Raw genomic sequence first — 11,485 nt, 5'->3', positions numbered from 1 at the left:
GGCGCCTGTCCAGTTGTCACAAAAATATAGATTTAAGGACTTATTGTCCATGTTGGCCAAAATATTTGATGTCAAATTAACTTTGGAGCTTGATATAAATTAGTTTTTTTTATACAATAGAGTGTTTCCAACTTTGTGGCTAAAGTTTCTGTTTCAGTGTGACAATGCCCACGTGCACACCAAGCAGAGTAAAAAAAGAAATGTTTTACATGTCATTATTTTTTAAATTAATTTCCATAATGTAGTGAGTACTCATACTCAATGAATATAACTTGTTACATTTTCTTCCATAATACTAAGCAGCAGCAGATTAAGAAGGTGGTCAAATGAAGGCGTTAGGTGTCACAAAAACACTGTAGTCTTCAGCCTGTTTCTGAATGACACAGCTGAAGTTCCCCACTATCGCTCTGACTGGAGCAAGTGTGTGAGTGAGTGCTCAGGAGGGACAGACACCCACGCTTCACTGTTTTTACTGATGAAAGCAGAAAAGCTGCTGCCGCCCCCTCAAAGTTGAACAAAACACCTGACTTCCAGGAAAACTACATACTTTACATTTCCCCCAAAGAGTTCAGCTGATGATGCCTCACACTTTCAAGAAACCCTGCGTATCCAGTTTATGGCTTTATTTTACAATCTGATTCCGTCCACGTGCTCTTGTGATTAACAAGATTCTTGACCATTTTTTTCCCACTTTATTAACTAATTTACCCTGTGACGTGTCGCTTTAGTCACGGTTTGCTGGTAACACTTCACTGAAAACAAATTTTTTTCCCTGATAAGATGTGTGACAGCTGTGTAGCAGGTTTACACGACACCAGATTCTAATGTCACACATAATTCAGATTAAACTTCCTCTGAAGCCAGTGGGGCCTGACAATGGAGGCACAGTGCGGTAAAGGCATGGTTCAGCAGCTGCTCTTTGTTTGGCCAAGAAGAAATAAGAGGTTAACACATTATTTAACATTTATTCCAGGCTTCACACACATTTTGGCACATCTTTACCACATGTGATATCAAATGGTATAATCATAAGGTTTCTTAAGATCAATTTAAAGGTTATTTTGTCAGAGCTTTTCCCCTTTACACTAAAGGTTCTCAAACCTTTTCTGCCATGCCCCCCTTGAGAGGTCAAAAACATTCACACCCCACATTTTTTATCAATGCTAGAGTACGCAACTAATAAAAGGGATAATTCCCCTAAATCACATTGCTTCAACTTGGTCCTACTCCATCTCTTTCCTGGTCATCCACACCCCCCTGCAGTGGGTCTGTGCCCCACACTTACACAGACTAACAATCTAAGGATAAGAGGGTGTTGTAAATTGTAAAGCTCTTTGAGGCAAATGTGAATTTGGGACTATATAAAACGTGACTTGCCTTCCCCATTTGACTACAGCTCTGGTGTTATGGGGTTGCATTCATGCCCTGTTGGATGCCTCTGTGGCAGAAAAAGACATGATTGAGTGCCCTCTATGGTGGCCTGGTGATGTGACCTTCTTGTGGAGAAAATGTGATGTAGTGCACCAATGTGTGATGCAAAAATGCAATGCAGTGCCCTCTAGGGTTCCCTTCCAGTGGAGAAAATGTAGTGACATATGCCAATAGTCACTCATTTTATTGCAGAGGTGTAGTAGTTATACTTCCAAATATTAACTAGGGTGTGGAACCGTTGCAGAATATGCAACATGACTCTTTACCAATGAATTGTGACCCAATTACATACTAGTTGGACAAGTTATGTACTACACAACTAAGTGTGTAGTTGCATTAAAACAGTGGCTAGTCACTTTTGCAGTATGAACCGATTTGCTTTAGTGTTTGTATGGAATTTGAACACAAATTTATCCACCTGATTTAATATAGAGGGACATTTCTGTGAGGACCTTACCTAAAAATTTGTGGAGCATGTCCCCATCTAGTGGTCACCTTAAGTCATTCAGTCCAACAAGCCTCAAGTCAAAACATTAACATCCCGAAGACTTCATATACTCTTTTGTATATATAAAAACACTGATTCAAAGCCATAAATAGAACAAACACAAAAACATAAGGTATTACATCTTTAATTTTTTGCAAAACAAGACTTGGAATACAGACAAGCCTGGACTCAGGCAAAGGAATCATACAGTCCTCTCTCTCCATGCAGCGTGCAGTGTTGCACATGAGCAGAACGTCCCCAAACCCTCCACCAGACCTGATCTGATAATGGAATGTACCATTCCCATGTTCACACATTTACCACTCCAACATTTAAAACTCAGTGCAACAGGGTACTCGTTAAAACATATGTGCTGTCACCATGAACGCAAAAACCAAAACTGCTTTTCTTAAAAAGGTCTTGCAGAGTAATGCTCTAAACACAAGAGCAACACTGGTCCACCACACAACATGAATGACTATTTGTTTTGCAGTAACTGCAGTTTTAAAGGATGAACAATTGAAAAGTGAGGCTAAAGTGTTAGAAATCTGGGAGGGGGGGTTCGTTTAATCAACTTCTTCCATGCGTGAAGCATCATCTTCGCCGTCTCCTTCTAGGGGAGGAATCTCATCTGGGACGGCTGTAGAGGTGGCCTCCTCTGTGGGGACATCGTCGTCATCGATACCTGGAGATACAAGGATTACGTTAGATATCAGGACAACTGACTGTCACGAAGAAAAAAAAAAAAAACCCCCAATATTAATCTGCAGTGTCTCCTCACCCAGTCCGAGTTTGATCATTCTGTAGATGCGGTTGGAGTGGGTCTGTGGGTCGTCCAGGGAGAAGCCTGAGGACAGCAGGGCGGTTTCGAAGAGGAGGATGACGAGGTCCTTCACAGCCTTGTCGTTCTTGTCAGCGTCTGCCTTCTGCCTGAGAGTCTCCACGATGGGGTGGTCAGGGTTGATCTCCAGGTGCTTCTTAGCCATCATGTATCCCATGGTGGAGTTGTCCCTGAGTGCCTGGGCCTTCATGATCCTCTCCATGTTGGCCGTCCAGCCGTAAGTGCTTGTCACAATGCAGCAGGGTGAAGACACCAGTCTGTTTGACACCGTCACCTGGTACAGACAGTCGGACAGAGGACAATAAGACTTCAAAACACAACAACATGGATAGTGTCTGAATGGCAGGCTGACACGTTTTAAAGTTTAAGTTAATAAAGCATGCAGAACAGTCCTGTTAGAAATGCTCAACACACGTCCAAGGCTACTGTTGGTTTGCCAATTCCAAAACACATTCTGCTCAATATTTACACCAACCGGATAAACTTAAAGTCACGTCAAAATGTCACATTCTGTTAAACCAAATTGTCAAAAAAAACGGGCATCTGTTAGATCACACTCGGGGACATTTGCTATGGTTCTACACTTCAGATATGCACAATCATTTTCATCAAAACACATCTGTCAAAAGCTCAGTCACACAAGGATTTCAGGGGCCTCCTTACACCTTTATAACAACTCACCAGAATACAAGTTAGGACCACTTAGGACACCTGTCACCAAACAAAACACTGTCAACTGTAGTTGTGAATTCTTCAGAACCTAAATCCTATGTATGAAGGGAAACTGCTGTCAACATGAATTCAGCTCATTAGGTCACTGACCTTCTCCACTTTCTTGTCCAGGATCTCCTTCATGAGCTTGCAGAGGCTCTCGAATTTGGCCTTATCCTCCTCCATCTTTTTCTTCTCCTCCTCGTCTTCTGGCAGCTCCAGACCCTCTTTGGTGACAGAGACCAGGCTCTTGCCATCAAACTCCTTCAACTGCTGGACGCAGTATTCGTCAATGGGCTCTGTCATGTACAGGACCTCGAAGCCACGCTTGCGGACGCGCTCGACGAAGGCGGAGTTGGCCACCTGATCCTTGCTCTCACCTGAAGAGAAGTAACATTCAGCATTACAACTAGCACAGATTTAACATTTGCTTAGAAGGAAACCACTAAACATTTGTTATGTTCAGGTGTACAGAGCAATTTTATAATTAATCTACTTAAGATAGAAACAAATAAAAGGTAAGTGTATCAGAAAGACTCACCAGTGATGTAGTAGATGGACTTCTGGTTTTCCTTCATGCGAGTCAGGTACTCTGTGAGGGAGGTGGTCTCGTCTCCAGACTGGGAGCTGTGGTAGCGCAGCAGCTCAGACAGCTTCTTGCGGTTCTGAGAGTCCTCATGGATGCCCAGCTACAGACGGATATAATGAGTTGTGATTACATGCTCAGTCCAAACAATCCCCACACAGCTGTAGCAAAGACCTCCACATTAGACGATTACACGCCTCATTAAGTACAACTGTTCATTTTGTGTGCGATTGTCTCGTAATTAAACTCATCTCTTCCAAGTGAATATACTCTTAGAATCCAAGATACCATCTTCCTGTTAATGTTCATCCAGGATAACCAGGTTAGGCTCAGTAAAGCCAGAGGGCTGTACTACAAACAGTTCAACATCTCCCCAGAACAAAAAGGTCAGTGGCCTAAACGCACTCTAATCGGGACCAAGAACGACAGTCCATTTCTCTTAGACGCTTATTTGTGATGTGACTGAAGACGACTGTGGTTAAGTTTCCAAGACTAAAGTGGTACATTAAGGAAAAGATATCAAATGGACCCATTAATTAATGAACTGGGAAAGCCACTTTGAGCTTTACGATTAAAACGGGAACATAAATTAATTCTGGACCTACAAGCTAGTATACATACCGAACTCCCTCAGATGAGAATCGATATTAGAGAGGATTTTGATGGTCCCTAAACACCCTCGCCCTCCACCAATATTTTCCAAATCGAGTTAACCACGAAGATAACCTGCTTGGAGCAGTTTCGCAGTGAGTGTTAATTGCCATGACAACACACCTCGGGTAGAAACGTTTACTTCTTTTGTGGTTAACCTGGAAGTTACACCTGACCACAGAGCCGCTCCTGGATAAGCCCGTTAGCTCACTTCGTAGTACAGCCCTCATGGACCCAAAACGAGACAGGAAAATAACTACTAATCATGAAGTTACTGCTCTACAGCGCTAAGTGACTAGTCTACAGCACATGAGCACTGTACCATGTGTAGTACACTTAACTAAGCAATGCATTACTGCATGAGATTATGTAATGTTTTATGTAATTCTACAAACTATTAGTCAGCTTTGTAGTGCATCTTAAAATGTCTACACTGCCTTGGACAGCTAGAGGACACAGCAACGACTGGAGTAGAGAATAAAAAGGTAAACCTTATGAATCCGTGGAGACGCACTGAAGACAAAGGAGTGCAATATAAAAAAGGGAATTTGCATTAAAAAGCTTCATAAAAAGACAAAATCAAGGCAGCAATGTACTTATTTTAGATACCTTGATGTTCTTGGAGAACCCTTCGTAGAACTTTTTGTAGTTCTCCTTGTCCTCAGCCAGTTCGGCGAAGAGCTCGAGACACTTCTTGACGATGTTTTTGCGAATGACTTTCAAGATCTTGCTCTGCTGCAGCATTTCTCTGGAGATGTTGAGGGGCAGATCCTCAGAGTCCACCACACCACGGACAAAGTCTGGAGATCAACACAAAACAGGTCTTATTGGAACCAATCTGAGCCTTTCATTAAGCCTTTGTATCAGAAACTGTTGTGTAGGTGAAGTAACCGGGTCAAGTCAACTTACTGAGGTACTCTGGGATGAGCTCTTCACAGTTGTCCATGATAAAGACTCTCCTGACGTACAGCTTGATGTTATTCTTCTTTTTCTTGTTCTCAAAGAGGTCGAAAGGTGCACGGCGGGGAATAAAGAGCAGGGCCCGGAACTCCAGCTGGCCCTCCACCGAGAAGTGCTGCAACGGGGGAAGATTTCACGTTAGTTTTACCTGCGTGTCATTCTAAGCTACAGTGCTGGCTGAGACACGAACGTACAACAGCTGCTTCTGCATTGCGCCGTGTACCTTGACAGCCAGGTGATCCTCCCAGTCGTTGGTCAGACTCTTGTAGAACTCGCCATACTCCTCGTTTGTGATGTCGTCGGGGTTCCTGGTCCAGATGGGCTTGGTCTTGTTCAGCTCCTCCTGGTCGATGTACTTCTCCTTGATCTTCTTGGTCTTCTTCTTGTCCTTGTCTTTGGAGTCCTCCTCATCATCTGAGCCCACATCCTCGATCTTTGGCTTGTCCTCACCGTCCTCTTTCTCCTCCTTCTCTGGTTTTTCCTCTTCTGCCTCGTCGTCGCTGATCTCCTTGTCGCGCTCCTTCTCCACCTGAAAACCAAAATGACTCCAGTTTAACTTCACCGACGTGCAAACCGTTTGAAACTAGCCAAAATTAAAAAAGGTCAAATTCAAAACTTACAAACAGGGTGATGGGGTAGCCAATGAACTGAGAGTGCTTCTTGACGATTTCCTTGACCCTCTTCTCCTCAATGTACTCCGTCTGGTCCTCCTTCAGGTGCAGGACGATCTTTGTTCCACGGCCCATGGGCTCACCTGTGAACACAATACAGCCATGAGCACACTTCGCCGCAAGAAAATGTAATGTTCATACGAGTCTAATAGGTTTTAAGTCACTAAAGGATTCAGTGTCATCCCTTTTGCTGTTAATGAATCCCAAGAGTTATCCTAAGGAAGTAGGTAACAGCAAATAAAGGTGCCAGGTGTGATTATTATGTCATAGTCCTATGTGAACTGTCGAGTGTTGCACTGCTTTGATTCTGTAATGGTGCCAGGATACTTACCGGTGTCGACCTTGACTGTGAAAGAACCTCCGGCGGAGGACTCCCAGGCGTACTGCTCATCATCGTTGTGTTTGGTGATGACAACCACCTTCTCGGCAACAAGGTAGGCAGAGTAGAAACCCACGCCAAACTGACCAATCATGGAAATGTCAGCTCCAGCCTAGAGGGAACACAATCATTTAAAGTGATTATTATTTATTCACAACTTCAAAAGATACCGCAGTCAAAAATAGTCTGGAGCAAACTATGGCTGTGAACAATTGTTGAATTGCACCTGCCAGTATTTGGATCAGATAGCGTGTGAAAAAACAAACTACTGATCCGTTATCACTGTTCCTTGTGTTGCAAGTTATAACTGTATGTACTACATGGTTACATCAAAGTGTTCTTGTCTTCTGTACCATTTCCAATCATTTTCCACATCCTGCAATGTAGACTGTTCCACTGTAGTACCTGCAGGGCCTCCATGAAGGCCTTGGTGCCAGACTTGGCGATGGTACCCAGGTTGTTAATCAGGTCAGCTTTGGTCATGCCGATTCCAGTGTCGATCAGGGTCAGGGTGCGGTCAGCTTTGTTGGGGATGATGTCAATTTTCAGATCCTTGCCACTGTCCATCTTGGTGGGATCAGTCAGGCTTTCATAGCGAATTTTGTCCAAAGCCTATAAAAACACATTAGGATTACAGGAAACATTATAAAAGATCAATTGTGATGCACTACTAGTAGTAATATTAATATTAAATGACCTGTGAACAGCTAAATGATTGTGTAGCATGAACTAGTAAGGAGAGCTCCTGCAGACTTACATCAGAGGCATTGGAGATCAACTCCCTGAGGAAGATCTCTTTGTTGGAATAGAAGGTGTTGATAATCAGGGACATCAGCTGAGCGATCTCTGCCTGGAAGGCAAAGGTCTCAGCCTCCTCCTCTTGGTGCATTTCTTCAGGCATCTACAAGAGAGAAAAAGGTTGAAGCAAACTGCCTTTACATGGTGGAAATGGCTGGAAAAATCGTACATTTTAGGGGGATGATAAACAAAACACGACGATTCAAGACTATTAAAAGAGCTTGAGACGTTAAAAAGGCATATTTTTAATTAGATATTTATTCCACTTCAATCAGCCAACTCTTTCGGTTTCGTCAGCCATAAAACTTAATCATTATTGAACATGTCCTGAAGCCGGTTTCGTATAATTGGACAGCTGCCATCATGTTACCAATATCGGCGGAAGTAGCCGTTAACCAACATGGCGTCGACCGACAGACAATGGACTCCGCAAACACGTGCTGAGGGACGACACGCGAAAATACAGATACCGTTTGGAAATGCGACAGTTCACCGTCAGTTGCGATTAAAACGTTAATAACCTTAAAATACCAGTGGATGGCGACTCAACCTGGCGTCACTATAAAGCAATATTATCACACGAGCCGACGAGAAAAAAAATAAAAAGCCACAACAATGACTTGTCATTTAAACGTACAGTCTAACAGAAGCTACAGATGCCATCAACAAACACATCGGTTTTATTAGCAGCTGTTTAACAGTTCAATTAACATACAGCGAAATTAAACTAGTCTGAATCAGCAGTTGCACTAATAACCGTATATTTACTTAAAGGTACGCGTTTAAAAGGTGGTAAAGGGATTTGACTGGAGGCTCGGTGCTCTGACGAGGGAAGGTCGACCGTTTGTCGTTAACGGTTAGCTCCGTTATATAAACCGAGTCGTTGTCATCTTCACCACACCTGCCTTGGTGCAACCGGAGCCCTTGGCCTAACAGTGCGGCACAGTGCCGCATTCACGCCGCTCAGCATCGCGAATGATCGGCTAGGACACGAAAAAAAAAAATTACAAATTAAAAAAATCTCAAGTGTTTTAAAAGGATTAAACGTTACGCAACCGTTATTCAAACAGACGTTAGTGTGCTAACTGTAGCCCACGAGACGGTTATGATGCTAAGGTTACCGTCGTGACTCATGAGCTTTCACCGTGGATACGTCCAACCATAGCGCGGTGATGGGTTAACAAATCTCAATTATTAAAGCAGGGTGAGGTGTTCAACGTGCGAGCAAAACACCATTGTACGTACCTTGTTTATTCCGTTGACTTATCTTGAATAAAATGCAACCAATATGTTGTCCCTTCTGCTCTCTGACGCAGGGAAATGGAAAGGGACTTCCTTTTAATAGACCGGAATCTTTATACACAGTCGTTTCAGTGTGCGGCCGTATCCATCCGCGGTGCACCATCCACCACTAAAATCAGTTAGGATCACAGAAAATAGTCAGGAAAATAGCTATTTTATTCAGGAAAACAAATAAAATGATAAACTCGAGGGTTTAAAGAGGTAGTGAATCAACAGTATTATTGATACAACCAAGTAAGCTTGAAATACTTCAACTGATAGCAATGTATTAAATGTTAGTAAAAAATAAATCTCTCAGCGCAAGGTGATGTACAGCCGTTGGAAATGATAATAAACGTCTAAATGTGTTATGTGTCTTCTTTACAAGACCAATATAATTTGGTGAGACTCTTCATTCACAACGCACCTGGTGTTAAAGTAAACCGGTAACTTGGGAAAGAATAAAGCGTATTGAAATACAGCAATACAACTATAAGTCAATCGCCCAGCGCAACATTGATGCCCCCTTGTGGCCGTCTATGTCTAAAAGACTAGTACTAGATGATACACAGAGACCACATTTTTCAAGACGGACAAGGCTTCGTATCTGCCGCTGTATGCTGTCGAGGTTGAAATATCCGCATCAACATAAGACACAAATCCATCAAAAATCACACGCACGCCGCTTATTTTAAAGCAAAAAGCGAGGGCCTTTTTAATCTGATGGAAGGATATTTAGAAACCGAGAGGGTGTGCTCCGTTTCTTCTAGCACTTTCCATGAAAAACCCGCCTAAAGTGACGTCACGGCTTGTCAGACGCAGCCCCTCGCGACACAGCTGCTGCCACAGGGAGCCGGGGCTACAACAGAAACGCCATGGTAACCGGCCACCTCAACGTTCTGTAGCACAAATAACGTACACACATATTAATGAGTTTCAGCGCTACGTGGACGGGGGGGTTGTTTTTATATTAAAATAAAACTTATAGATACTGCCAGGATTGTAACGACCTGCATGGAGATACAATTATTAACTAATAATGTAAATTATTGTAAACCTGGATATCTGGCTCATAGGTTTAGCCTCCTTAGAGGACAGAGGCACTGAGCTTACTACTTAGTTAACGTTACACCAGTTAATTAATTAATCAGTGGTATTTATGAGCTGTTTTTGTTCCTAATCCCTCACTAATGATAGTTTTAAATTAAAACTAAAAAGCTTGAATTTGTCACACTTTCTGGAGGAAATCAGTTGTCAAACACATTAAGAGCATACTAGCTACTATAAATAATACAATTATTATTATAGTATTTATAATATACTAATGTCCTATATAAACTACTACTACTAGTAATAGTATAATATATACTACTACTACTAGAACCAGTTGTACCTTTTCATTTATTTTATGTTCAAAATTAAATTAAATGTAAGTTTTATTATTTTTCTATATTTATCTTGGTGCTGCTACTTTGTTTTGCCTGTTAGACATTATTGTCAGTTTTATTACGTTCCTGTTTTTGTGCTATTGGGAAGTGTCCCGGAGGTGGGATACATTGTTTGTTCTTGTTATTTGCACCAAATAAACAGTGTTTACAAAACAAACAACAACAAAAAACCTAGTAGCAGTTGTTGCCATATTTTCCAGCCCCGCCCAGCGGCGACGTCCCGACACAGAAAAACAAGCGCGCCTGTAGTTTGGTACGTAGTGCGCATGCGTCAATGTTTTTGAAGGCCGTGACTAGCCAACGTGCTAATCTAACAATCGGACCGTTACAAAGATTTCCATCATTAATAACCTTTGGATAGCGGGTTTTATCACTTTGTACACCACCTAACTCGGGGTATGTATGTGCGGACATTTCCACATTTAGTCCGAACTCATATTTAACCCGCTAAAGTGAGTTGCGCTTGTTAGGTCAGACTAGCTGTGGCTAATGTTAGCTCAGCCGAGTTGTAGTTGTGCCGGGTTCAGAGTAGCGCGCTGAATGCTAACTTCAGCTACTTGTGCTGCTGATTTATTGCTTGCTTGAATTAGGAGTTTGGCTGTTTAGGTACAACACGATGTACCGCGATAAAACAAACTCAAAACAGTTAAACGACGGGGCTTGCGTTACCCCACTAAGCTACCGATCAGCTAACTTCCAGTAGCATGCCGGTGTCTTACAACAAAAACAAGTTCATATCCGCAATGTTTGAATATCATTTATAATGTTGAATCTTCATGGTTTAGAGGACTTCTTCCAGGAGTGCAACAGACTGCTAATGAGTGTCCCTGTTCCTTCATCAGGTCGGTCTGTTTCACTCCCACGATGTCGTTCCCCCCTCATTTAAACCGGCCGCTGCTGCCTCCTCCCGGGATGCCCCCTCAGTTTGCTGGCTTCGCCTCAGGTGAGCGTCAATCTCCCGAAGTAAATACAGATGACAGCCGTGTTTATTTGCTCTGTTTTGATGTTGAACGTGGTGTTAAAGATATTATTTTAGGAGGGGGGCTTGTTTACCACATTTGCACTTACAGATCATAAAGAAACCTACAGTAGGAAGTCATTAACAGCTAAAGCTCTGGTCATAATAATGCAATCTCCAAGCACTTTATATGTTTTATCTGTTCACTGCACCTTATATTTTAACTTGCACTACAATTATACTGCTTATTTATACTTTTTATACATTTTATATTGCTTTTTTT

At 42.4% G+C, this 11,485-nt stretch overlaps 2 protein-coding genes across 4 annotated transcripts in view; one reads left to right on the top strand and one right to left on the bottom strand.

Annotated features, from left to right (window-relative positions):
• Positions 1-2,047: 2,047 nt before the first annotated feature.
• On the bottom strand, positions 2,048-8,907 carry hsp90ab1 (heat shock protein 90, alpha (cytosolic), class B member 1). 2 transcript variants are annotated; one of them, XM_035678432.1, is made up of 12 exons: positions 8,761-8,907; positions 7,475-7,618; positions 7,123-7,329; positions 6,670-6,829; positions 6,288-6,421; positions 5,891-6,196; positions 5,617-5,782; positions 5,317-5,507; positions 4,012-4,159; positions 3,582-3,850; positions 2,700-3,033; positions 2,048-2,603 (listed from the first exon to the last, which is right to left on the bottom strand). In XM_035678432.1, exons 2-12 carry the CDS (start codon positions 7,616-7,618, stop codon positions 2,485-2,487), a joined length of 2,178 nt encoding a protein of 725 aa, XP_035534325.1. In that variant the 5' UTR covers positions 8,761-8,907; the 3' UTR covers positions 2,048-2,484. The 2 variants fall into 2 exon arrangements, with proteins under 2 accessions (XP_035534325.1, XP_035534326.1); XM_035678433.1 differs by lacking the exon at positions 2,048-2,603 and adding an exon at positions 3,441-3,470 and having other exon boundaries at positions 2,914-3,033.
• A 1,581-nt stretch (positions 8,908-10,488) lies between these two features.
• Positions 10,489-11,485, top strand: part of rbm25b (RNA binding motif protein 25b) — an 11,732-nt gene continuing 10,735 nt past the window's right edge. For both annotated transcript variants that reach the window (XM_035678699.1, XM_035678698.1), the window contains exons 1-2: positions 10,489-10,640; positions 11,087-11,187. In XM_035678699.1, the coding sequence (XP_035534592.1) occupies positions 11,109-11,187 (79 nt within the window). In that variant the 5' untranslated portion in view covers positions 10,489-10,640; positions 11,087-11,108. The remainder of the gene's footprint in view (positions 10,641-11,086; positions 11,188-11,485) is intronic.

The sequence above is a fragment of the Morone saxatilis genome, unplaced genomic scaffold (assembly GCF_004916995.1).
Source record: "Morone saxatilis isolate NCDOM2014 unplaced genomic scaffold, NCSU_SB_2.0 Contig7, whole genome shotgun sequence".
Taxonomy (NCBI): Eukaryota; Metazoa; Chordata; class Actinopteri; family Moronidae; genus Morone; species Morone saxatilis.
This window is presented reverse-complemented; position numbering and strand designations above follow the sequence as displayed.

Bases quoted from the DNA above. Each gene is read 5' to 3' on its own strand.
- hsp90ab1 (XM_035678432.1), bottom strand. From the start codon at position 7,618: ATGCCTGAAGAAATGCACCAAGAGGAGGAGGCTGAGACCTTTGCCTTC. The intron at 3,034-3,581 runs GTCAGTGACCTA...TGTCTGTACCAG, and splicing joins TGGACAAGAAAGTGGAGAAG to GTGACGGTGTCAAACAGACT. The intron at 2,604-2,699 runs GTGAGGAGACAC...TTGTATCTCCAG, and splicing joins AATGATCAAACTCGGACTGG to GTATCGATGACGACGATGTC.